A 27,633-nucleotide genomic window follows, 5' to 3' on the forward strand; every position below is an offset into this window, starting at 1 on the left:
GCCTCAGTGCTGCTGTGTCATAGCCGACTGGATGAAGTCTTGTTTATCTCAACCTGAGAAGAGAGAAGCAATTCTGGTGGCACTTTTCAGAAAATAATTCTCCACTTTTGGGGAGTGTAGGCAGTGGAAATAGTCCGTAGACTTGAGTCCTGAAGCTTTTTTTTTTCTCCTTGTTCTGTAACAGCAGTAGCATGTTACCCCAGCAAGAACAAAAGGGCCTTGGGAGGGACTCCTGGCATCCCATGCCAGGCTGAAAATTTTTTGTCACACCAAAGCAGCTTCAGGCTTGTAAATGTAGACGGGTGGTTTGGGGTTTATGCTGGGCTGAGGGAGGTCTGGAGCTGGCTTGTGATTTTTCTTCTGGTCTTGATTTTCATGCAGCATTTGTTTTGCCCAGAATCTACCTGTTTATATAGGACCTACTATAAATCTTTTGGTACTTGTTTAGAGGGGAAGAGGAAATAACTGAACATGCTGTTTAGTCTGAGGATGGGATATTTTGACCCAAGGTGCTGGCACTAAGTTCCTGATTTATGGCAACTTGTCATGAGAATCATTAATACTTCTACAGGGTACAGAGGAGCTTGGGTCGCTCGGCAAGTCACGCGTTGGGCTCTTGTGCCGATCACCAATGCGCTTGAACGGGCAGGCGGAAAGTGCCGTCCCTCCTCCACCCCGTTCCCTTCTCCGACAGCAACGCTGCACTGACACGCCGCTCTGCGCTTGATCACATCTGTTGACATTCATGTGCTGAAATAGCATAGGCGATCAGCAGTGGGAGGAAAGGAGTTCCTCTGCTCGCAGGCTGCAGCTGGCACCGGGCATGCCGCAAAGCCGCCGCGGCTTGTCAAAACTTGCAGCTTGTTTCATGACAGCGAGGTCTGGAGCTGGCTTGTGGTTTTTTTATCTGGTCTCGATTTTTGTGCAGCGTTTGTTTTGCTCAGCATCTACCTGTTTATATAGGACCTACTCTAAGTCTTTTGCGCTCGGGTTAGATTCAGACTCATGGGAAACAGCAGTGGTCTGGGACCTGCCACAGCGCAAATGGTTCAAGGAGGATGGAGCAAAAACCAGAAGTTTTGCACTTTCCTCTGATTTGGTGAAACAGCAACAACTGCTTGCAGTTTGGGCCAATGATGGAGGTTTGATGCCTTTTCTTGCAGGAGCCAGGCAGCGAGGGCAGCACACTTTGTGTTGGTTGAAAACCATGTCCTGTGTTAGTCAAAGAGCTAGTCCTGGTTTGGGGGGGCATGGTACCAAATTGCAGGCTTTACTTTTGTCCAATCCAAGCAACTTCTGGAGGTTCAGAGTATTTTAATGATCAGAATCATGGAAATAATCAGCATAAACTCAGCAGATAACTAGGAGGAAAAAATATAAATCAAAAGTGGGTGAGATCTTTGTCTACTTCAAAACAGTGGAATTGCTGCTGGGTCAAATCCCAGCTCTAGGTAGATCATGGCTCTGTCTCTGACAGTAACTGTACAAGTCTGTCCCATGCTGATTTTTTAAGAGGTGCTTAATTCTTGATTGAAATGGGGCTGGCAATTTACTCTTTAGCTTTAAGTGTGCCCCATTACAATAATCACACACAAAGAAAGAGGACATGTGTTTAAGGAGTGTCTGGTTGTCTTCTACATTCAAAAAGTCACTTGGAATGTTATTTTATTTTATTTTACCTTTTTAGCATGGTGGGGAGTGAACAGCTCTCGCTGTTCAAAGAAAATAAAGCTGTTCCTTGAGATTTTTATATCTGTAACACTGAAGTAGTCCAAAGACTGGTCCTGTACCAAAGACGTTTTCCCAACAAGATCTTCATTTTCATGTGCCATTTATAGTAAATGAAGACATGTTTGTAGGAGTACCGATAGATGGAGAGGTTGATCATGCAAAAAAACCTGGAGGACTGTTTTTTGAAACTTAAATCTGATTATGCATATATGCTATTTTTATTCCTCTCTTTAGTTATCTGTCAAGGAACATTTGTGCAAATGAATTTTCATTATGGATTTTAAGCATGCAGGCTGGAATGCTGGCAGAAAGATATCCTAAATACTGCTTTTATATACTGCTTTTCCCCAGGATTTTCAAGGTTGGCTGAATTCTGAGTTCTGGTTAGTCATTGTGAAAATGAAATGTCATCTGACCTATAGGACAGATCACAATGAGGAAGCTTCACTTTGATCTGAAGATCAAACGCTGCTTTCCAAACTGGGAATATTTATAAATTAATGAGTGAGTCTCAGGAAAAACAAGTCTCACTCATGACTGTATTGGAAGTGGAAAGATGGCAAAATTCATAGTACGTTACCGGTGAGTTGAGTAGGATGAGTTATTACTAATAATATCCAACTGGCTGTCTCTTGGGTTGGATTTCACGTGTCTTATGTGGACTGGCAGATGAGGGTAGTGGTAGAACTTGTGAATTACAGTTATTTTTGCTCTACTGTTTAACCCAAATAAGAAATTAGGAGTATTTATTTAATATGTATATGTGGATGCCATGAAGAGCCTCATAAACAAGGGTGAGTGTGTGTATATACCTATACATGTAGGTGTACATGTGTACATATACTTCTTGCAGAAAAGAGGTATTGTGTATGGGTATGTGGGCCTGCCAATTTCAGTATACCATGTTAGCTGTCAAGGTCTCAGGCTGTGATGGCACACATTGTACTTTCAGTCAGACATCATCTTAAAACTTGTGCGTTATGGGCATTTCTATTATTAAGGCCTGGCCACGCAACATGTTTTATTGGGGCAGGAGTTCCAAGTTGGAGGAAATAGATTTGGACCTGTTGCAAGTTGTTTCTAGTCCAGAGAAGGACTGTAATGTTTGCAGAAGTACAGCAAACTGCTTTTGAATTTTGCTCTTTGAAGTAAAGATATTGGGTGGCACGATTTCTGCTGCACTTGCCTGGGACCACAGTGTGCAACCCCAGGGAGGGAGGAGAGGACCGTGTGGCTTTGCCAAGGGCATGTGGAGGAGAGGAAGAAGGGGCAGGTATCCTGAGAAGCCTGGCTGAGTCTGAAAGTGCATCAGAAATCTGTTGCTGTCACTAACCCACCTGCATCGGTTCTGTCTCGATAGCCCCTGGGGAACCCTGGGGCTGGCCCAGGGCACACAGGACGCAGCTCCCGGGCTTGGATGACTGAAGCCTGTTGCCATCGCAGTCCCCGCTGAGCTCAGCTCCTGCAAGGAACCAGCCCACAGCCTCCCCCCTCCCGCTCACGGGACATCCCACCCTGCCTCAGTGCCTGCAAGTGACCGCGAATCCCCTCTGCCTCGGGGATAAATTCTTTCAATAGTTGTTTGCCTTCAGGGCTGTAAATCTCTGTTTTGTTTCTAGCCTGAACTGGCTTTATTTTAGGCTCCAGCTGTTGAAAGCATGCTGAAGAGCAGGGCGTGGGTTGCAAAGGGACCCCCAAGACCTCCTGCTTCCTATGTCCCGGGGCATGGATGTGTGCAGGGTTCAGTGTCCGCTGTGCAGGACATTAACCACAGTGCGGTGCCAGGCTCTGACACCAGACTCTGCTCCCAGACTCTGCTCCCAGCATCGTGGCACCGCTGCTTCTCCCTGCCCTGGTACCACCGCAGCCTGGCCCCCACTTAGCCAGGGATGAATAAACCCAGTTGGCATGAGAGCCTGGCCTCGGGCGACACAGAGGCACCGTGGGGGAACAAAGGGAAGAGGGAGAACATGGCAATGACAAGGAAATTGCTCTCTCTGAGGATTTTCTCGTCTCTGGTAGAAAACTGGAGCTGAGAGCAGGTGGGGGGGGAAGGAAAGGCAAGAGAGGCAAAAAGCCTCCAATAAATCACTGAGGCAGAAGAGGGGGCCATCCTGTAAGGATGAGGGCAAGGCAGAGGAGACCTATGGCTGAAGCTCCCCTGCCTGCCCCCCTGCCTGCCTCCCTGAACCACCTTCCTGCTGCCGGCCAGGTGTCCTCACTCCGCTGCCGAAAACCTGGTGCCAGCTATTTGCTCATCGCAGTCACGTTTGTTTGGGTGTCTGCGCCTCCCCAGGAGGCGGCTCTGCCAAAAGCAGGTACCCACAGCCCGTGGGGCCGGCGAGGGTGGGCAGCTGGGGTGCACCAGCTCCCACTGCCCACCCTGAGCCCCTGCCTCTTCGCTGCCTGCACCCCGGGGGCCCCTCCGCAACTCTCCACACAAAGAGCCACCGGGCAGGTCTCCTGCTCGCTGCCTTGCCTGGGAGAGGAGGAGGAGGAGGAAGAGGAGGAGGAGGGGAGGGTGATGAAAAGGGGCTTGCTGCGTCGCCTCATTTCTGTATCCAGCGCACAGCTCGTGGGGTGTGTGTGAGTGTGTGCATCCGCTGCCTGAGGACTACTGCTGCTGCAGTCTCAGCGCTGAGCTGCCGGCGACCAGGCGTCAGGGGAGCTCTGGCTGTTTACTGTCTGGTGACAAGTGTTGCAACGCAAAAGCTGAACGCGTTCGTGGAGGGGAGGCTGTGCTGGCAGCGGCACCTGTAAGGAGCAGAGGGGAAGAGGCTTCCCGAGGCATTCAGCAGCAGGCAGCTGAGGCTCCAGGCATCGGCACCTCCTCCCAGTGATCTCCATCACCACTTGCTTCGGATCTCTTCTTAAGGGAGAAGAGGAAAAAGGATCCAGAAAACCACTGCAACTGGACAGCCCCTGCTGGAGTCTAACAGGTGTTTGCTGGGATTTGAATGGGGAGGGGACGGGTGGGGAGAAAAGTTAACTGGAGAAATTGGGGCTAGGAGAGATGCAATGATCTTGCACCAAGTGGATGTGCCATGTCTGCATGTGAATAGCACGTCTGGAGAAGCTGAGAGGGATGTCTTGCAAGTGATCTGCTTGATCTCCGTAGAAACGCTCACCTCTGCCTGCAAACTTTCCCCTGCCAGAAGTTGGGAGGAATAAAAAAGCATCAGAAAATCAAAAGGGGAAGATCTCAGCAGACAAAAACACTTGAGCTAAACTGTTGCATCCTGACCCGGGGCTCTGGTGCGAGCATCCCGCTGGTGTCTCCTGGGCTCCCAAGCCGATTGACGGTGGGTGGTGTTGGCCAAGGCACCCGGCAGCGTCCCCGGCATTGGGGACGGGCCGAGCAGCATGCTGGCTGCGGCGCCCGCAGCCGGCGAGCAAACCCCACGTGCCTGACCCGCCGGTGGTGCCGGGGCGGTGGCGGCCATGGCTGCAGCCATCGCCAGCTCCCTGATCCGCCAGAAGAGACAAGCCAGGGAGCGGGAGAAGTCCAATGCCTGTAAGTGTGTCAACAGCCCCAGCAAGAGCAAGGGAAGCTGCGACAAGAACAAGTTGAATGTGTTTTCCAGGGTCAAACTCTTTGGCTCCAAGAAAAGGCGAAGAAGGCGACCAGGTTGGCAAGGGTTATGTCTTTGGGGGGTTGGTTTGTTTAATTTAATGCAAACTGGGATGTGCATCAGGCGTTGGGAAAGGGGGACCGGTGTCTCAGGGCTGGTAAAATGAACATGCAGGTGTTGCCACTCCTGGCTTATATGATCTGATAGACATGGGTAGCCCATGCCAGTCCCTTCCCCTTTCATGTTCATCTGGTTTATTTGGATAACACACACCATTGCTATCTGCCTCACTTGTGCACCCGTGCACCGGTAATTCAGTAGTCTGTCTCTCTGTTACACACACACATACACAAACACATGTGATTTATTTATGAGGGAGATGTTAGCAGGGGAAGTTCCCACACATACATCTCCTTCAGTTGTATGTTAAATAACTTAGCAGTCTAGAGATTTGGTTTTGTCTTCCTGCTTTGCAGAATGCCTGTGCTGTGCTTTATTTGCTGATTGCAGACGAGGGTTTTTGCTTTTGCTGGCACCTTCCAGAGTTTTGCTTCAGCACCCTGTTCCTTTCTAGGAATCTCATACGTGCAGCTGCCCTGCAGACGCGGTGCTCCCTGTGTCAGCGGTGCAAAAGATCAGGCATGAAGACTCAGTCCCTGATCTGAGTGGGTTTTTTGTATGTGGGAGGAGCAAAACCCTCTGGTAATGTTGCTATCGCTTTGCTGTGCTGAAACATTGATGCTGTTAGCCACTTAACCTGTCTGCCTTTCTCAGCAGCCACAGAAGAGGTGCCTCGCTCGCAATTTGCAAACAGCTTTGGGAGGTATTATGGCTAAAAAGCCGAAGTGGGGGTTGGATTAATTTCTTGTCAGAAAAGTTGGTAGATAAGAATTGTGCATCTGTCAGTACCCTTATTAAAGGTTGCTAATAGGAACTAATATACTTATGCAAACTACTGTAAGCTTTTGCCTTCAGCTCCTACTAAAATGAGGTACAGTAGCAGAGCTCCCTAACATCTTTGATTACAAACACAGGGACTCTTATCCAGACATTGGCTGTTGGAAACGACACATCATATCTTCACAGTATGGTTATGTCTGAATTAAGTAAGTTGTTGTGGAGCAAGCTGTGGAGATGCATCATCTCCTGACAAGCATAATTGTGTGAAATGACTACAATGCAGATGTCATTTGGATTCAGTGGAAGTAGACCTTTTTTGCAATTACCCCTGGTGCATTACCTAGATACCTTAAATGACAGACTTGACAGCAGATCCTGTTACTCTATACGCTTCGGTCTAGAATGATCTGAAACCATATGAGATATCTCGCTTTGTAACTGTGAATCTGAGGATGGTTATGAAAGAAAGAAATCTATCCAAACTATGCGTTGTTTTGATCTTTCTTCTTCTAGCTGATGAGGTAATTACCTCAAACCCTTATGGTAATATTTATTTTGCAGTTCCACACATTGCTGGATTTCAAGGTTCCCCCCTCCATTTTCCATATGTTCATTGAGTAGTTTATCACTTCGGATGCTCTGTACTCTTTGGAGCAGTGAGGAATGGGGGTTTGTTTATTAGAGCTGCAGCAGTTCCTGTGCTAAACGTTTGCTGCTATATATTTAGGCTCTCAACTGTCACTATGGCTCTTATTAGCACTATCGTAGTAGTCCTCTTTTGCTCTCCATTTAAGAGCTCACACCTTTTTAAAGGGTGGAATACGCTCTTTGCCAGCTCATTTCTAATCTTAAATGAGATAGGGCTGAGCTCCTGAGGCCAAGAAGCACACTGTCGGAATTTGTATTCACTGGAAGTAGATTTTACTGTGCTACCTACATTGCAATTGAAAGTGGCGTTTAATCATTTTGGCAATTGATTTCATAGACATAAATTTGATCTCAACCTGAAGGAAAAGTGTTGCAAAGCTAGTTGCCCTGCTTTTGTTTTGAGTCTTTTTCATATCTCAGCCTTGAGAAGAAACCCGGAGATTTGTTTTTAGCATCCTGCTCGCTTGGAACGGCACATCAGGATTTCCCACATTAATCTCACTATTGTTTTTTTACAGAGCCTCAGCTTAAAGGTATAGTAACAAAGCTATACAGCAGGCAAGGATACCACTTGCAGTTGCAAGCAGATGGAACAATTGATGGAACAAAAGAGGAGGACAGTAGTTATAGTAAGTGACATGAGAATAAATGGTGTGTTTGTGAATTGTGGTGTCTCATTCTTCCCATATAGGTCCGTTCAAAATTGTTGTCCTGGGATGACTGAGTGAGTGGAAGCGGCATTAACGCTGTGCTCACAGCGCAGAAGTCTTTCAGACTTACCGGGTCTGAAAGAAATGCAAATAAAAATCACGTACAGAAATAATGAACTAGAGGAGGTAATGATGACACATATGACAAACAAAGCAAATGTTATCTCCATGGTAATCTAGAGAAGTTCATTGCTGTCCTTTGGATTTTATTAGATATTTTTTTTCAACAGGGAAAATTTGCTCGCCTACTCAGAGTGCCTGAAATAGAATAACGCTATCTCCACTCTTAAACAGGGGCTCATTCAAACAGAGCTGTGTTATTTCACACAGGGATAGTTCATCATCATTTTAAAGTTCATATTTCCCTATTATTATTATTTTTTATCCCTTCTAAACTTAATTATACCTCAGCTTTCAATGAGATTTCCCTCAGCTTTTCTGTGAAAAAGCTTTGGATGTTTTTAGTTGTTTTTTTTTACAACTTTGAGAATTAATAGAAAACAGGAGAAGATGACTACAGCGTAGATTTGGTGTGTGTAAATAAAATATTTAAGTGTTTCACATAGATGTACTGTTTAGCTTAAATTATGTTTCTGTTCTGAAAAAAAGAGTTAGGAGACACAAGGAGTTTGAGAAGGTATTTCAGGCCACTTAGACAACAAACCGTAAAATCAACAGGCAGACCTTCCTTTTTAATTATTAAAAAGCCCTGATTTAAGTGCCATCCTTTTCATATGAAAAGCATTTGCAGGTGAAATGTGGTTTCATTTTACAGGGCACTTGAATATGGCAGAGTAAGCACTAGATGCAGTAGGAATTATCGTATCTTATTTGTCCGATCACTTGCTCCCACTCTTTTCCTGCACCCTCTTTAATCCTTTTTGCATCCCTGTGTTAACTTCTGAGTGAGAGGAGGGAACCGGTTACGGTGCTGGAGGAGGTCTCTTCTGCAGCCACTGAAGGTGCTGGCCTTGGAGTAGAGCACAAGCGTAGGATCTGTAGGGACACCTGAGGTCTGGCTCCAGGTCCTGTCCTCACCCGCGCAGAAGGCGGCACGAAGACCGTATCAGTGCAATGCTGAGCGGTTGCTGCCATCTTACTGAGTTCTCCTCAGTGCAGCCACAAAATCTGCTCTAAGAATGATCCTTATGGACCTTAAATGTTGCTTTTCTTTCAGGTGAACGATCTAACATTTATGATTTAAAAAGTCAGTACAGATCGTTCAGGATGTCAGGGTAATTCTGTTCATTATCTTAAAGAAGAAGAAATAGGTGAACCTTACTTTTTCCATCAAAACGTGATATTGTTATAAACTTTTAATGTACCAGAGCAAATATCTGAAATTGCATCTTTTTTTTTTTGATTGTTTCATTCAAATACTTTGCTTGGAATCCCTCTAATAGGGATTCTGAGATTTGAAACAGGATAAAATTTATGGAAATACAAATTCTAAGATATCGTTGTTTTCACTGTGTCCTTAAATTTACCATAACCTGATAGATTACAAAGCAAATCATAAAAACTCCTTGTTGCTGGATACCAGCCTTCCAAAATGCTGAATACTTAAATATGGAAGTATCCCAGAAATGATTGCAGCTGGGCTGCTGTATCTAAGTGTTCAGAACAGAGGAGGGTTTTATAAAAAACCACATGCTTTTGTATATATTCCTCTTTTATGTAAGGTAAGTGTATGGACCTGAATGTCCTGCAGTCCTGAATTTATTTTAATGCAATATTTTTAATGGAGCTAGTAAGACAGACTGATTTGTGCTGTGGAGCAGAGTCCACATAAGGGGCTTCCCCCAAAGCCTTGCTTACCTGAATATTAAGCAGATCAGGCCCTCTAAAGTCCTTTCTTCCAATATCTGCAGACACATCTCTTATTTAGCCGATATTCGTGCACTGCAGGGAAGCCACAGGACTTGTAGCCCCCTCTAAATGCAGAGGGACTTTTTTTGTCTTCCCTGTTTACAGTAGAGATGGGGAGAGCTTGCAGCCCCCGATAGCCAGCTGCTGTCTTCTGCTCCTGACAGCATCTTGGGCCCAGGAGTCCACCTTCTCCATCGTTTGCTACCTAGAGATGAGTGGGAAATTTGCCTGAAGATCCCCTTCGGCTCCTGACTTGGGAGCAATTATTTCAAGCTCTGCAGACCCACTGCTGCACGCAGGGTTCACAAAAACAAGGTTGCATCCACAATTGCAGGGAGTTTAAAAGAAAGCTGAGATTTTGGAGCACAATTTAGGCAGGAAGTGGAACATGGATTTGAGGAGCCGTAGCACTCACCAGACCTTGGTTTTAGCCAAGAGTCCATGTAATTGGAGGAAGTGCCTCTTGGAAAGGATTTCCTGGCTGAGAAGCAGATTTCGCCTCATTAAATGTATTAAATAGGGCAAGGTTTTAAATCAAGGCAGAATTTATTCCCCAATTTTGGCAAGACAAAGAGATTTCAAGACTGATAAAATAAGGAAATATAGGAAACAATATCCTGCAGAAAGCGTACGAAGGTCCAGGTGGCCAAGCCAAGGATGGCACAGACCTCACAGTCATGTATACGTTCATAAATCCAGCTGTGGTCTGCTGCCTCTTATTTTGCAGCTCTAATTCTCTGTCAGCTTGTATTGCACAAGAGCCATAGCAAAGATCATCTCTCCCTTAGGCATCGCGAAGTTTTTCATTACGATGGATATTATATCCTTATTTTGAACAGCACAAATGTAATAGAGAAAGGCTAGGATGCAAATAACTTTGCATTGTTTTATGCTAACACAAACTGATCATAGTAGCAAGCAGTTTATTTTCCTGTGGCTTTTTTGCCACCCTTTCTGTCATATCTGCCCACATGAGGGTCAACCCCTAGAAATGCGATAGCATCTCAAACCTGTTGTCCATGGCATTGGGGGCTTGCAGAGAAGGGGGCTGCGTGGCTCTGCTGTTGGCCCCATCAGCATTTGCTGGTCATGGACAGGCCACTCACTGTTGCAGAAGCCGGACTTGGACTTGCTGCTGTGCAAGGACCGTGGGAGCAACAGCTGCTGCTAAAGGGGACAGTCCCCTTTTTTGGTGCGCTGCCACTGTCCCCTCGCCTTGGAGGCGGCAGCTGGGGCAGCCTAGGCTGTGTGTCTGGCCGTGCTGGCATAGGACAGATTGACTGTGCATCCCTCCAACGGCCGGTCCCTCTCTCCTTCGGCAGAGGCAGTCGGCAGCAGAGCCAGCGTTACTCCCCCACAGCCCTTTTGCAACTTCCGACAGTCTGTACCACAGCAGCTGCTAATCCCACCGATGTCTAAACCAGCTTCTGAGTGTGCCCAACCCTCATCTTGCCTCAAAATAGAGCATGTACGTTTATGGCAGGGAAGCATGTTCAGCTGCTGAGGGAAGCAGCTGAGCACCCATCGCAGTGGGTGCCCCAGCCCTCCCCTGGCAGAAGTCGTTCAGCCTCATATCTCTGCTCACTTTGCCAAGGACAGCACAGCCGGGAATCACTCACTAAAACCTCTCTCTGTGGCTTGTGGCTGTGAGCTGTGTCTTCTGAACTGTCCCAGGTTTTGCCCTGTCCTCAGCTGGTCTACTGACAGGTTTGTGGCACTATTTACAGTGGACCCCATACTCGTACCCTTGTGCTGAAAATACCCAAACGCTTGCCCTACTTGTAAATATGCCATGAAGAAAGCACCTTTCAAAGGAGACTTCCAGGTTCTGCCTGGATACTGAGCTTTAAATTGTGCTTTCCTGCCTACATGGAGATCAGATGCTGCTTTTTGGGGTTGAAACGCAAAAGAGGGCTCTCCAAGGGAATATTTACTGAGTCAGAGAGGGAATATTTTCTCCCCCAGATGAATTCAAGCATTTGATAGAATGAATGAGAAATCCATTTTCCTTAGCACTTCCCTTACTGAAAATCTAAGTTTTGTTTGCCAAAAACTGCACAGAATTAGAGGATTTTGTTTTAGTGAAGAGAAAGCCGTTTCTGTTGATTCTGTGCTTGAGGCGAGTGTGATGAGGGGCTGCATGCACGTGTGTTTGTGTCTGTATGTTCACTTGTGTGTATGAGAGGGAAAGAAAAACACAGGTATGATTTTATGATCTGCTACATTTATTTATTAGTTCTGGATATTTCTACCTGCTCTGCTATGTTCGACCATTGTAGGAAATTCAACGCCCAAAGGTGCCCCAACCTCAGAGCAGAGCACCCGTAGTTCGTAGCGTGTCGGCGCAGCCAGGCAGGCTCAGCCCAGCCCTGAGCGTGCCCCTCGGCTGCTGGCCCCCCCAGAGCCCATTGCACCCCCTCTTCACCGAGCCATGGGGCTGAGATGCTCAGGTTAACCCAGGGCAGCCCGTGGAGCTGGAGGTCCAGCTGCCTGCTGGAACAGAGTCTGTTTTCACCAGAATTTAGTCCTTCATCCCCAGTGCATGGTGTTAACTTCTGGCCATGCCTTTATCGAAGTAGGACATGCATACATTTGCTCTTTCCTTTTTTGATACAGTCTTGACAACCCCACACCCAGAATTTAGGATCTGTATTAAATGCTGGCAAGCTGCAAATTTTCTTTTAATTAAGTATGACCATTTGGGGGTTGTCAGGATAAAAAAAGAATTTATAATGGGTCATAATTCTTAGCTTACACTTTTGAAAATAATAACAATATTTCAAATTCATAATTCAGTTTTCAATTGGCTTCAGACAGTGACCATAAATACCAAAGTTCAGCCTGAAGCAGACTGGAGTTTTCCAGCCAAGTAATAAACCATTGGAAATAAGAGCCAGTTTAGTATTACTTCATCCTATCGCTGCATTTACACAACAGACTGGAAGGAGATGCTTTGGGTTATGATAATAGTTCTTGAAAATTTTCTTAACTCCACTTTATTTTCAATCCTATTTATTGAACACAGGGTACTGTATTCAACTCTCTATTACTTGTGTTGAATTTTAACGTATCCATGAATGTAAGCTATGGCAGAGCTTTGCTTTTTTTTTTTTTTTTTTTTTTTTTTTAATTTGCCACTTTACACACCGGAATCTTCATTTTTTGAAGAGACGTTTCTCTGCTTGTAAATACTGCCACTATTAGCATGTATACAAGCATAAACTCAAGCAGAACATTCGAAGCAGCTCAATTTTGAAAGCACAGATTTAGGGCCTGATCTAAAGAATATGCTGTCATTTCATTTCATCTTGAAGTTATTTAACTCTGTTTGTTCAAACCCATTCTCCTCTCAAAAAGAGAAAAAAAGACCCAATGAGTTTTGAGTGGAAACATTTTGAGATGTTAATGAAGGTTTTTAACTTTTCTGAATTTCATCTTGCTCCTTCCTTTTGGTCAAAAATGTTTACTGAATTTGATCTGAATTTGAAAAAAAAAAAAGTTTTGATCATCTTGAAAAACTTTTTGTTTGTTTTTGGATTACTTTGGGGGTTTTTTTGCACTTACTGTCAGAAAAAAAAAAAAAAACCAACCAAATTAAGTATCTTCAGCTCTACTCAGCAGACCCAGGATTCTGCTCATGAGGCAGGTAAGTCCTTTTAGCTCTCAGTACCTCCAATTCACCATCTCCAGAATGAGGGAGATACGTTGATACCTTCTGAGGATAATTTCTGAGCTATTGGTGGAAATTGCTATAGAAGAATGCGATAGCAGTATTGTTCTATAGCACCCACAGAAATTAATATATGCATGAATGGTAATTTTATATTTTGTTCTGGTAATTATGGTTTAATTCTCTATCTGATCTGCATACTCTAAAGGATTAATTTTGCTCTCCATCTCCTTTCTCTCCTAGCTTTGTTTAACCTCATTCCTGTGGGTTTACGAGTGGTGGCGATTCAGGGGGTTCAAACAAAATTGTATCTGGCAATGAACAGTGAAGGATACCTATATACATCAGTAAGTAAACATTTTAAATTTTGCTCTCACTGAAATTACGGTAAGAACTTAGTAAATGAATAATTTGCTGTTCCAAGGAATCTGCTTATAACCTATATAGACATGAGATTTGGCAGCAAATTCAGTATAGTGGTGATAGTCTATTTTTAGCTTATTACTCTATTTCCATTATGAATACATATGGATGTATGGAATCAAACTGCGGTGCCTTTGATGCAAACTAGTGATCCCAAGGTGTGAAATAAAAACAAAACCCACAACCAAAACCCCAAACAGAAGGGATGCTCTCTCTTGGTCACTGTGGATTGATTGGGCTAATCAGTGCAGGGTACAGAGGGAAAGGCACAACTTGGTGAATCACACACGTGCCTGAACACATTTTATATCTTCCCATATAATCTCTATTACTGTTATTAATAGGAATTAGAGAGAGTAAATTTTTTTGTTTGGCCGGGATTTTCAAATAGAAATGGAATTAGGTGCCGAAATCTTATGGCTTCAAGTTGCTGACTGAGTAAAGTAATGTTTTATTAGCAGTTTTGATGAAGAACGTCAGTTAATAATTTTCAGTGGCGTTTCTCAAGACAGCAAACAGTGTTTTTATGAAAAAAAGAAAAAAGGACATTTTTAAAAATAGACCATTTTTCAATTAAAAACGTTTAGTTGAACTATGTTCAGGAGTTTTAATTATAAAGTCTTAATAGATTTTTCCCAAGGAGGAAAATAGAGGAAAATGTACTTTATTATCTACTACAAACCATTCTCTTCTATGAATGATTCCCTTAAGGTGCCTTTAATACAGATAACAATTAAGTAAACTTATTCAAATCTCTCATTTGTTTTGCAATCCTGACAGCTGGGACAAGGGGCAGCTTTGCATATTTTTCCTCCTGTATCTGCCAGAGCAAAAGCAAATTAGAACTGGTTATGCTGTGGGACAAAGTAAAATTTCAGTGAACGACATCGAACTCTGCTTTTCTTTTTACTCTGGCTATTTGCTCAGTGCGGTTAATCCACAGATCTGTTTGCAGGGCTGTAGCCACACAGCCAGATCGTGCAAAGTCCCCTTAATCCTGTGTAGTCACGGTCCTGTGACTGCACAGTGTCATTTACATTTGCACTGCAAATGTACCTTTGACTGCACCGTGCGTTTTCATTTACATTAGCATCCTCAGCTGCACTCCTTTCTGGCTGCCCACTCACCGAGAGAGCACTGCGCCGTGCCAGCTTCTGCAGGCTCAATTCCGCCTCAGGGAGCGTTACCTCGAGTCGCGTCTCAGGGTGGGATAGAGAGGTTTGTACATAAAGCGAAATTCTATCACCATGCACAGCGAACGTGCTTGGTTTGAGTAGGTCAGTTCTTTCATTGCATACATTCTGGAAGAATCAGATGTATTTTTGCAAAGATGCGGAAAATGGGATGGGGACAGATTCTGCCACCGTTAACCTGCAACGGAGCAGTAACTTCTCATTGTGAGACATAAACTGAAGTCAAAGGGACCACTGAGAGAATAAAGTATCACTTCTAGTATCCCTCGATGTGAGGAGGAGGGGCAGAATATAACCCTTATTTAGATTAAGTCCAGCTTTTAGTTTGATGGGTATCTAGGCTTCTTAGGCAAAGCTCAGAGATTCACTTTGGTTGTAATTTTTGGTATTTGCATTGATTAAGGATAGTTCTTCATGTGGTCTCATATGTTACCATGAATAGTGTCTTCCTTGAATCCTTTAGTATCTGTGAATTTAATAGTTTATGCTATTGCAAAATTAACTGGTGACATCCCTCTATGTTCCCCTTAGTAACAATGGTCATTTTTGCTTCTTCATTAGGCAGCTATATTTTCTTACATTTATTCTTTTATTCTTCTTGAACCTGACGGGTTTGGCAAGGCCTTAAAGAGACTTTTGTCATGTTGTTGTGTCCCAAATTCATACTTTTAAATACTCTTCACAAAGACGGGTGTCCATTTAATGTTGATCTACTTTTCCAAAGAAAGTTTCCACCCAAGTTCTCAATAATCTTGGGTTTGTCACCTGGTGCCTTCTGGTTTGGTTGTTTTGTCCTTTACAATAATTGCAAGAAACTGTCTTGGCGGGCAAAACCTAGCTCGTGTCTCTGTCAATGCGCCCAGGGAATGAAGAAGGGCTGGTGAGGAGCATCTGCCCCTACTTCACCTGCTATGCAAAAAGGTTGCCAGAATTGCAGTTCCTGCACCATTTTTTAAGTGTTTCTAGCACTTCTTTTGCTGATAATGGTCCTTTCAGCAAGGGATACAGTCTGACAGTCTGATGCATGGAAATTAGCTCTATATTTTGGGCTGGATTCTTGGTTGATGTAAATGAGTCCCAAGAGAGCTCAGCTGATTTATACCAGCTGAACACTCACCTGTTCAAGGGATGCCAACAGGGAGTCTGGGGAACAGATCAGCTCAAGTAAATGACATCCATCTACACATCCTGAGGGTTTCCAAGCCCTTACAGGGATGTGTTCCTGAATGGGATTTGTCAGGAGCAGACAGATGGCAACATAGGATTGATCAGGAGCAAAAGCCCCACAAAACACTGTCAAATTCCTGAAGCAAGAATACAGGGGAAAATAGAAATGTACTTAAATTGTAGATAACTATAACAGGTAGTTGCACCATTTCCCGGGAGAAATGAAATTAGCATTGATGATGCAATGTAATAGAGAGAGAGAATATTGCGGTCTATATCATGATCACTTGCTTTCTGTTTTGTTGCGACTCTAGCGCTTCAGTCATGCTTGTGTCTGTGCAGAACCGTTTCCTTCAGATTGCATTGCTGAAGGTTATAGATTCATTTGGTAAATAGTTTGAAAAACACCCTACTAATGTGCCACCCCTGTTCCTCACCCTGTGCTACTGTCTGTGCCTTGCACCTGGTAGCGCCTTTTAGCCTGAAACACTTCCAAAACACTGCGCCTGATAAAGAGGCCATTAAGTCCACGGCAATTACCCCACTGGTAAATAGGTAAATAAGACATCTGGCTTACAGGAGGATAAATGGAGGCTCAGCTAAGTGCTTTCCCGTGTGTAGGAAAGCACATTAGGGATAACACACCAGGTGTCCCATTTCCACGTATCTTGCACTAAATTGCGATATTAAATCAGTTTCTTTTCGTTTTAGTGACTGCGGTGAATTCTTGTGTTTTGTTCCTTATGGTATATTTTTTATGTTTGGGCTCTGCAGCAACAAAATTGACTTAGTTGATTCTGAGTGTCCTGCATACGTAGAATATATGTCCTGGCTACAATCCACTACAGTTGTTGGCAGATGGAGAATATCTGCAGATCCAGTTTGCTAATTTGTTGAGCTCTGGCTTTGGCCTTGCCTCTTCCTCTCTAGCAGTCTGCCAGGTTGGGGATTTAGGTATCTGACCTCAGAGGCAGTCTGCAGTGTGGTTTGCTTCTGATCCAGGGACTGTACTCCAGAATGAGGTGAACTTGCTCCACGAGGGGATCAGTGAGGTATAATAAATCTGCAGAGAACAGACATCTGTAGTTGGCTGCCAGAGTTTATAGATAGTTTGTGGCGTCTGTCAGTTAGAGCAAAAATAAGATCTTTAATGTAATGATAAAAGCTCCTCGGGGACAAGGCAGCAACTCAGCTAAGCAAAAAAAAAAAAAAAGATATTATGTTAAAATAAATATATAATAATCTACATTTGTTATAGAAGCACATTAAAAGTCCTGGACTGCAGGGAAGGGAAATGACCTTGGTCCTCCCCGCAGCCTGCCGTGCTGCTACTGCTCGCCCCACTCTGAGCAGTGTGTGCCTCCTCTCCACACTGGCTGGAGAATGCGTCTTCATATCACAGAAGAAGACCACATCTGAAATGTTTTTTTTTCTGTAGCCGGTTTCCTACCAAAGTCGGTGGGAGTTGTCTGACTGCATCTCCCAAGCCAAACCCACTGTCACAATTTTATTTGGAGGGACCTTGTCAGGAGCTATTTGAAGCCGTAGCTCTTCCTGCTGTTTGATGCTTGAGCATCCATTTAAAATGAAAACACAGGGTTTGATTCATCCCTTCTTGCACCAGTGTCACGCTGCTGCAAGATGACTTGAACAGTGTTATGGCACTGCTATCTTACATAACCACGTAATGAATCACGCCCTTTTGTGTTTTAGGATGGCTTTTAGTTCATCTTATTTTTCTTTCTATGAATGGCCTCATCTTTTAGATGACCACCATATATGCTACACTTGAGTTTTTCAGGTTTCATACCCTATGAATTCCTTGTGTTCTTTTGTTGTCTTGAACAAAAGAGTGAAAAATATTTTAAGGATCTGTTTGTCAGACGTAGTCCTAGAGCTATTGCTTTCTCATTAAAGTGATTGTGATGTGACAGAGGAGGCTCACAGTGATACAGAGCAGCAGCTGAGTGAAGTTCATTAAAGGGAAGGCATGTATGTAGATGAAGAGAATTGGGTGTACTGCTTGAATTCTACATAGGCTGAAACATAACCCAAAATACAGTAAATTTAAAAAAACAGCCTGAGAACATCTAGCTGTGTATTTTCTATGAACCATGATGTCAGAGTTTTTAAAATCATTTAATGATTGTCAGTGAAATGCATATTTCTCCTATAGAACATTTCAGCCCATGTAATCGTGTGCTTGTTTAGCCTGGATACATTGTTAGAAACAGTAAAATTAAATATGCACTGCTTATTGCATCCTTCTGGCCAGTCTCAGGAGCTCTGCAACTCAGCTTGTAAAGAGTGTTTGTTTTCCATCTTGTCTTGTTCTGGATTTCTGTGATTTGCCAAAGCGTTTGATTAATAGTGTCATACGCAAGTAAGCTTACAGCTTCTCCCAGATTGGATAGAGCCCTTGTCTAAGAGTAGTCCTTTGCCCTGACCAGGTGTGATAGAGCCCAGTCTGTCCCTCCCTCCTGCAGCCTTTCAAATCATTTGTTGGAAATTCAGGGCATTCAGCCTTTTGTAGGATGGGTATTAGGAAGTATGCTACATGGCAGAGTTGTTTATGCTTGCTTTGTTAGCTATTCTAGGATGTCTAATATTTTTGAGTTAATAGAGTTGCTGTACATGGCTTAATTTTGCCATTTCTTGTCTGATGCACTCGGTACAGAGCTAGCATGGGTTTAAGGAGCACTTTGATACAATACTTTGTGCAGAATTTTATATATAATTTACCCTAAGAGAGCATTCAGCTAACTTTGTCCTCTGTATGTAAAATAGATTGTCATATGTAAGTTTGGTACCTGCACAGAAAGTAAATATTGTATGAAGCATGCACGTTGATTATAGCCAAGAGAACTGAAATGTGATTAAATTCTCAGAGTGATTCAAAAATTGGTTTTGGTGAGTTGGAGAGAAGAGAAGTTTGTGCATATTTTAATACTGAGCAGTGCAGAGGAGACCTGCTGTAGCTAATGGGAATGGCTGGGGCATTTATAATGAATTACTGGCAAAGAGCATTTTTCCACCTCAGGGAAATAGCACAAACCAAGAGATAGGAGAAATAATCAAAAGCTTCATCTAGTTGAATTTGCATGTCAGTATAAATCATTTTTTACCATGAATGCTCAAGTGTAGACTATACCTTAATATAGTTCATTCTCTTCAATGACAGGGTCTTAGATACAGCTGCTGCACATTTTTCTTTTCATTGCAACACCTTGCTCTATGCTGGATAAACGTGCAACATCTCACAGCGAGGAGGGCTGCTCTGGCCCTCCTGCGACCCGGCGTCGTGCTGACAGCCCTGACTGCTCCCGCTGCCCCACAGCAAAGGTTGGGAGAGGGGGCAGGCGAGGTGTGGGATCAGCGCTGGGACAGGAGCATGCTCTAAGGAGGTTCCCAGGCATTGTAGGACCAGCCCGAACTGATAAATGTTTTCTGACACCTTCAGCTATGGACACTGCTCTAAATTATGCCAGCAGTTAAGCTCAGCAGATGCAAACAATTGTACTTTGGTTCAGTCTTACAGCAGTGTTGCAGCGCAGAGATGGATGCTGGCTGGTGCCTGGCACGGGAGAAGCTTGGTGGGTCTCCGTGCAGCATCACAGGCTCCTGATAACGCTGCCCAGACGGGTGCTCCCTGGCTCAGGCTGTGCTCACAGGCTCAGCCTATTACCAGGGAATCTGACCGCGAGTTTTTGGGGTTAGTTGTGAGCTGGACTGTGCCTAGCAGTGTAGCTGCAGAGCCCGCTGCTCACAGACTTGTCTCCCACTTGCTGAAGGGACCAGCAGCCTGTGGCTGAGCTTGCTGTGCCTGTCTGGCCCCGCACTGTGATGCGGGACACTCCTGGGGGTCAGGTCCCTGGGAAAGCAGAGTGGTTTCCTGCAGCAGGTCTTCCTTAATGAGATATGTGCTGGTCTTTCTTAATGAAATGTGCTGTTGCTGAGCGTAGGGGGGAGAGATGGGTGCTGTTTCGTTCAGGTGTTTGTCTCTGCTGGGATCAGTGTGACTCCAGATTTCGGGAGACAGACTGCCTGCTGTCTCCAGCAGAGAAGTGGGGAGGGCATCACCCTCCCATGGGAGAATTATTAGGAGACTCAGCAAGCTGCAAGTCTTGGACCTATTATGCTGCTTTTCTCTACAAGTCATCCCCCAGGCATCTGAAATCCACAGAGGAGCCGCTGTGCATCCATCCCTCACTGCAGGTGGTGGGAGCTGAGGGTACTCAGCACCTTCTAAGATGAGGCTTCATAAGAGGAGCCGAAGCATAAGAAAGTGACGCTCCAGGACTGCGCACTGCACAGATCCTGACAGACCTGCAGTTAGACGACTGTGCAATGGTTTCCTAACAGAGTGGCTGTTAAAAATCAGCAGTGAAATCGCTGTTTGTGCAAGAACAGTTTCAATGTCCTATGAGATAAGTAATACACATGTGAAGTAGACAAAAGACTAAAAGTGCATCCACTCTCTTTGTTAGTAGTTTGCTAATCAATGCCAAAGTCCTTGGGTGAAAAGACAGAAAGTCTTTATAAGCTCAGACTTCAGATGTTGCCCAGAGCAGAAGTTTGGGACTCAGCAAGCTCAGAAATGTGGCTTAAATGGCGATGTAGCTTATAAGGCTCAGTTTTTCAGTCTGTTGCGCTGCTCCCTGGGGTCACAGTGACACAAAACCAGCATGATGCCAAAAAAGAAAGCCTTGGCAGAATTTGGAGCTGGACCCAAGTTGGATAGTTTGGCACCTGGATCACACAGCGCTTCCTTCCAGCATCGTATTTCGGCCCTGCGCCAGCAAACAAGGAATACTGAGTTCCAGGACTTCCAGGCTACTCACAACTCTTCACTGTCATGTTGCAGAGTGTGTTTGGCAAGCGAGAGTTGTAAGCAGATAAGGACTTGAGCAGACGGCGTGAGTTGCAATGTGCGAGAATAAGAGCGTTGCCAGGTTCTCGGCGTGTTCAGTTGGGATTGTATATTCAGATCACCAAACAACGGATCACGTTGCTATGATTCAGCAGAGCCAATGAGAAATGTGCCACTTTTCTCTCCTAAATTTGGTGTGAGGGCTACACATTGTGACCAGTGGCATAGGTGCCTGTGGGGTGATACGTGTGCCTGCTCCCTGTAGGGCTGGGCTCTTCTGCAGTTTGCTGGGAAAGTATGTATAGTAGTATTTACATGGATTTCTGAGTTGTTGCTTTTTTTCCTGATATGTATGAAATATCTTCAAGATCAGAAGCAAGATAACTTTCCAAACTTACCCTGTTTTTTTAGAATGTGGCGTAATTAAAAGAAAATACCATTATGAAACCTCAGCTTCTTTCCTACGCTTGCCTTTCCTTCTAGAAAGCTGTCTGCCTTCCCTACTTCTGCCCAGAAGGGCTTCCCCTCCCTCTCGTGCTGCAGGTTGAGCTAATGAGCAGCTCTTGTCACAGTGACTCAGCAGCGCTTCTGCCTCGTTACACTTGCTCTGTAACCTGCCGACGAGATGGCTCACCCCGACGGCGCTCACAGCCTGCTGCGAGCTGTAAATGCTCATGTGAAGATGAACGTCTAAACAAGGATGCTGGAGCAATCAAAGACAGTCTCCAAGGACTCTCCAAACCAACAGGAGTGGCTTGGTACTGGAAAACAAACTCAGGACTTGGGTAGGAACTAACCCAGGATGACACTGAAACACAAGGATTCATCACTTTTTTTTAAATCTGCAGAAAGTGTTTTCCATGCAGGACGTCATTCAGCTGGGGAACTCATTGCAATGGGATGCCGAGGATGCCATGATTTTTGTGGATTCAAATATCATTTAGGTAAATTCTTGAAAGAAAAATGCTGCAAAATGCAATGATGTCATGTTTGGTTTAGAAATGTCCTGAAATCATAGCTCATCAGAGGCTGGGGAAGTGTGCTGGGAAAATATTGGGATAAAATTCCCTTTTTCTTATGCTCTCCCGTAGGCATCTGCAGTTAGCCAATGACAAGCCAATGGCTTGAGAAAGATGTGCCCTCACTGCTCAGTCCTGTTGCTGCATCCCGTTGATGTTTTCTTTATGGGTTCGTTTTCAGGAGGCCGTTGCTGCTCTGATGAGAAATACCCAAAAGTGTTAGTTAACCCTGGTTAAGAATATGCAGGAAAAAAGTGGTTGTGGTGAGAGTACGAGACTGGGGTGAGAACGAGCTGCAGAAAAAGCTGAGCGAGGAGATGGAAGTGTGCCTGTTCCTGCATATGCATGTTCCTACGCCTGTTCTTGTGTGTGCCTGTTGCTGCAGGGCAGGACCCGGAGCTTCGGCTGTTGCAGCAGTGCTAGGACAAACAAAATTTGGCAGCTCCTGTGCTAAAAGTAAGTAAAGGGCAGTTCAGTTCTCCAAAATGACTATCCATCAATCCAGGCTGGCATCATCAACAGATCTCTCATGTGGGGGTATTCAGAGTGACTTTATTAAACACATTTTTGTGTCTTTTTATCTTCATGTAGCCCTGCAGTTGCGACATTGCTAAGAGGAAGTGAATTCAGTTCTGTTCCTACTTGGCAGCCTCAAGAGAAATGTTTACTGCTTTCTGGACGTTTACATCCTTGCAAACCCACTGAAAGCATCCTTTTCCTGGCAGAACTTTTATTGCAAGTGATGAGGTGCAAAAACTGAGAATCCAGCTTGACTGTAAAAGTTCATGTTGCATTTGCAGTGTTGTCAGTCAAAAGACATCTTTTGAAAAGTCTACTAAGCAAAACCGATGGGGAGTCAGTGGGCAAGAAAAAGGAGTCGTCATCCTCAAGATTCTGAGGTTTATGGTTGCTTTTGGGAACTGCAGCACAACTGAAGGGGGTTTCCAAAGGAAACTCTGTTACTTCAGTCACAGAGAGCCTCAACGCCATCCTCTTGGCATGACTTCTCAGTACTGAAACCAGAGACACCTGTACGAGTCCTAGAAAGCCGGAGAAACGTGGTGTGTGGTACAGAAGCTAAGCAGGGACAAAGGAAACAGAAAAGTTGTCATATTTACATTGTGCCCTTGAAGCCTTGCTTTCAGAAACTAACTTTTCCATAGATAAGCTAATTCTTGGAGGTAGACCTGCTGAGTTCCTGGATGGAAAATCTAAAAAGGGTCTGGGAAAGAAAACAAGTCTGTTGAATAAAAATTGTATCAAGAAACTTGCATTTCCACACTGAACTGCTTTCATTAGGCAATCTAGGAGTAAAAAAGGAATCCAAAATTCAGAATGGATTAGGGAGTCTTTGGATATAATGCCAATATAATAGCTTTTACCAGCAGATTGGATGGTTTAAATAATTGAACAGATAAGACCTTTCGTATTTTATGTTCTGTGGATGCTACAGGTGCTATCACATTGTTTTTCATTTTTGTAATTTTACCCAAACAGCACTGAATATTGAGCGGTATAGTTCTTCTAAAATTAAATCCACTGGGGAGCTAAGCAAAACAGGCATGATAATTGGTGAAGTACAGTTCTGTTTATTTAAAGCCTCAGGAGGTATCTAAAAATCATAGAGAGCTAGTTTCAGAAGCACAGCACAAGAGGCTGTCTGCTTTATAAAGCAGTCTTCCCCTTTCCTTACTCTGATAACATTGAATGCACATTAATGAGGGAGTCAATTTAGACCCTCCATCCTCATCCCCAGAGCATTTTCGGATGTAAAAAAATCGTATTATGAGATAGCAGTGTTCCTCTTGAACCCGAGTATTAGTGGCACCTTGCATTTGAGCTGGCTGGGACTGGGCAAACCTCAAAGGACTTGTGAGGGCGCGTTTCCTCGAACGACAACTCCAGAACGAATGTTTTAACAAAATGGGTCTAGCAAACTGAAAAGAGTGGGCTGTTCCTCATCCTGCCAGTACTTGCGGCCTCCAACTAAACTGGAAGACCTACTGTATTTTTAAAATGAGGATGTCTCATGGAGCTGGTACACAAATTAGAAGCAGAGTTCTTAAATATGAAGGCTTCAGTGCAGGTTTTAGGCAAAAGTTCACAACAATTCGCATTCCATTCTCGTTACTTCACACCAGTGTGCTCAGACCTAGAGGAGCATCTGCTGCCAGCTGAGCCATATTGACACTGACAGAAGGCACAATAAGCTCAGAGTAAATAAGTGAATGATCTGAAACAGAACAAAAAGCCAAAGAAATTCTAATAAGTGGAATAGACACAGTTCGAAGTGCAGATCTGTTCCCATCACCTGATGAACTAAGAGTTTAATGGGTTTGATATTGCAAACCCTTTCTCACGTAAGTAATCCTTACTCAAGCAAGCAGTTTCATTGACTGCGTGCCAGAGGAAGAATTAATTTACCTCAGTAAGATTTTCAGGATCTGGACAAGACAGCCATTGATTTGCAATATGAAATCTCCGTGTGATTAAAAAATGAACAGAGCATTTAGGAGGCCACTGAGGCTTAATGACTAAAATAAGTCCCTGCTTGCCTGGAGACAGGTCCCAAGGCCTGGAACGGTCATCAGGAATAGGGAGAGCAGCAGACCTCAGTCCTGGATGCTCAGAGGGTTTGTTTGGTGTCATGGGCAAGACTTGAGCCCTTGGCTTGGAGCCTTCTCTGGAACTGAATGCCCAGGGCTTCATTTTGAGCCATGCAGTAGCTGGACTAATGCTTTCCTACAAAATAGTTCAGTAAGTGCAGAACCAGGTGTTGTGTTGTTCACAAATAATGCCTCTCTTCAAATGCCTTGTACTTTTGGACATTTGCTTTTAGGACTTAAAATTTTCTGGCAGACCCGTATGAAAATCTCCAGTTCTCCAGGTGCGGGGGAACATTAGCAGCAGGCTCTTTTTGCAGTGCTATCGCGGCACCGGGAGCATTGTGATAAGGTTCACAGGTTAGTACAGCATACTTTCTTCTGACACCTTTCTGTGAAAGGCAGTGCATGCCTGGTGTCACGGATGAGCAAGGATGACTGAGTTTGTGTTACCACCGTTGGGCGTCATGAAACTGGAGCCAACTTCACTCACCTATTTTTGAAAAACCTTGACTTTAATTTATGCTTTAACTGTCTCTGTGTGAAACAAAGATTTAATGTGTACTCTAGACAGAGAGATTGGGAGCTTGCTTCATGGGCAATAGAGTTCAGCACAGACTTCCTTAGGCTTTTTCTTGGGGAAATTATTGCAGCTGTGATAGAAAAAGATCTGAAAGAGCCTTATGCAAATTGTTGATTTCTACCATATTAGTTAATTGTTTCCCAAATTTGCATTTCTAATCAGTGAGATGCCAAAAAACACCTGTACTCTCTAAGTGTTGCACTAACAGTTTATATTTCCTTTAATTATGCTTGTAGGAACAATACCAGAGTGGCAAGCATTTATTATAAATAACTTGTAGCTCTTACAACTAAACTACAAATAATATTTTTCTTCACAAAATTATGTCCAGCAGCAGTGGCAGGAAGAGGGTATTCCCTGCCCATCAGCTGATAGCCATTGCACTGATGATATATCTTCCTGAACAGCATTGATTTGATAGCACTAAAAGCACGTGTTTATGCACCATCTCTATCACAGAGCCCAGGCAGTGCTATGTTTAGAGGCGATACAGTAATTTCCCCATGGTGAATCCCTGAAGATCTTGAAATTTTCAGCTGAGAAGGAGGCAGTCTTGATCTGGAAGTGGCTTGGGAATATCTGTGCTAAGGAAACCAACCTCCTTTTGTGCTGTTAACTGGGAAGATGAGTACAGTCACCCTGGCTTGGCTGTGAATCATCTGATGAAGCTTCATTTGCTACCCAACAGCAAACTCTCTGCACTTGCAGCCCTTCATTTTATTATCATAAGAATGACAGTAAAAGAAGACAAGTGATTTTTTTTTTTTCCTCTCATTTAATACCAGGCTTTCTGTTTTGTTTCCCTCTGGCTCTGACAGTCTTCTAAACAGCAGTTGCTTCTCTTACGAAACAATTGGAGTTAATGTGGGTAATTGTGATAGTTATGGCCTGTAGTTTTTGATATAGCAATTATCCAATCTGTACTTTTTTACTGAGTCAAGCAATGTTGGTAAAATTAAGTTGTCATTAGCCTGATCTCTCTGGAGACTGTTTGCTACAGTAAGGCCAAATCCGAACATCTCTACTCTTCCTCAAAACAAATGCTGAGTAACTTAGAACTGAAAGTTTCCTGTGCCTTGGATGCACTCAGGTTGTACCTTCCACATACCCACATCACTGTGTCAGCTGCAGCAAGGTCACACACATTATGAAGAGAAGAGTTTGGTCCTTTGACTGCTAGTTTGGCATTTTTAAAGCTCTGTTGGTAGAGAGTCTTGTGAGGTTTTACAGGTCATGTAGTTCTTAAACCGAAATCAGAACACTTCAAGCTGGAGGTAGAAGTTTCCGTTTCTGTAGAACAGCAATAAATACAGGGGACATGTAAATAGCCCAAATTACTCTCATAAGTAGAGAGTTTTGTGAGTTTATATTGATTACTTCAAAAATGGATAAATATATTTTCCTTCCACCTTCCTGAAAAGTGGGTTCACAATGCTACAGAAAATTTCATTTCTCTCTAATCTTCAGGGTCCTGAAAGCCTGATAAAATTTTATTTCCTTGGAAAAAGTGTTCTGAAATAATATTTTTGCATCACTACCAACCTGATACTACAACCATTTAGTTTCTTAATATAATGATAAAGAACATATATCCATATCTTCTGTATAACAGATAAGTCCATATATAGAGAATAAATAGAGATGGACAACACCCAAACCTTTAAGCAGGGTTGTGGAGCTCTGTGTAGTTATATACTAGAACCCGGAATAAAACTTCAGCTTAGATTTGGAGCAGGGGACAGGGAAGCTTCCAACAAACAAACAATAGAAACAGAGAAGTACCAGAACTCAGGTCTTTTCTCCTAGTCCCAATCTCTCCAAATGTAAAATTTTTGGCTCCGTCTCAACCTGGATTTAAGACAGCTTACTTGATTTTTTGCTTTTCCTTTTTCAAATAGAAAGCTAGCTCTGTGTTTTAACTTAATAGCATGAATTTAATTTCAGTTCATGATTTCTTTGTTCTTACTAACTCATTCAACCCTTCCTCAACACTTTCTACTAGTACAGAGATATTAGTCTGTTGCTCACGTTGGTATACACCAATTTAGAAGGAGGCAATCATGCCCCTGAGGCTAATTGCATCATCTCGGAAAGACTGGATGTGAATAATGCTTTGCTATGGCTAGTTAGAAGTGGAGCATTCTGCTTGAAAAGTTACGTGCATGTAGGCCAGCAGTCACCTGATAATACCCATACCTCCTTGAAAGTTTCTTCCAGTCCATTACATATGAGAAGCTACCATGCCTGTTCAGTAGATATTCTTATGAGAACGCTGGTCTTATGATCAGGCTGTATATGTTAATTAGGATATTAAGAGTAAAGAATTGTTTTTCTGCTTAGAAAACCCAAGTTTTTTATGATTTACAGTCACAGGGATCATTCACATCCACATCCAGAATCCATCAGCCTCGTTCCAAGGCTATAACCTTGCCTGCCAAGTCCCACCAATGGTTTGGTTTTTATGGTCAAGTAATAAACGATAGGGAGTTGCAGTTGAAATAGTGATGGTCAGACACTCAGCAGTCACTGTAGCCCTTTTGTAATACCAGCAGCTCTGGGAAGGCCCTCTGATTAGAGCAGTGTCCTTGGTCACTGCTTCAGAGCATGCTGCTGATGCAGGAAGGGTTGCACTGGGATGTTCAAATAGCAAACTAGAACCATCAAAGGGTACGTGT

The 27,633-nt window shown here is 43.8% G+C and overlaps 1 protein-coding gene across 2 annotated transcripts in view; it reads left to right on the forward strand.

The window, feature by feature from the left end:
• The window catches only part of FGF13 (fibroblast growth factor 13), a 117,017-nt gene that overhangs the window by 51,651 nt on the left and 37,733 nt on the right, over positions 1–27,633 (forward strand). The window contains exons 1-3 of one of the 2 annotated variants that reach the window (XM_050901691.1): positions 5,173–5,359; positions 7,370–7,480; positions 13,344–13,447. In XM_050901691.1, coding sequence (XP_050757648.1) covers positions 5,173–5,359; positions 7,370–7,480; positions 13,344–13,447 — 402 coding nt within the window. Of the gene's footprint in view, positions 1–5,172; positions 5,360–7,369; positions 7,481–13,343; positions 13,448–27,633 lie in introns of those variants that run through there. The other variant, XM_050901692.1, reaches the window with a different exon arrangement.

The sequence above is a fragment of the Gymnogyps californianus genome, chromosome 9, assembly GCF_018139145.2.
Source record: "Gymnogyps californianus isolate 813 chromosome 9, ASM1813914v2, whole genome shotgun sequence".
Taxonomy (NCBI): Eukaryota; Metazoa; Chordata; class Aves; order Accipitriformes; family Cathartidae; genus Gymnogyps; species Gymnogyps californianus.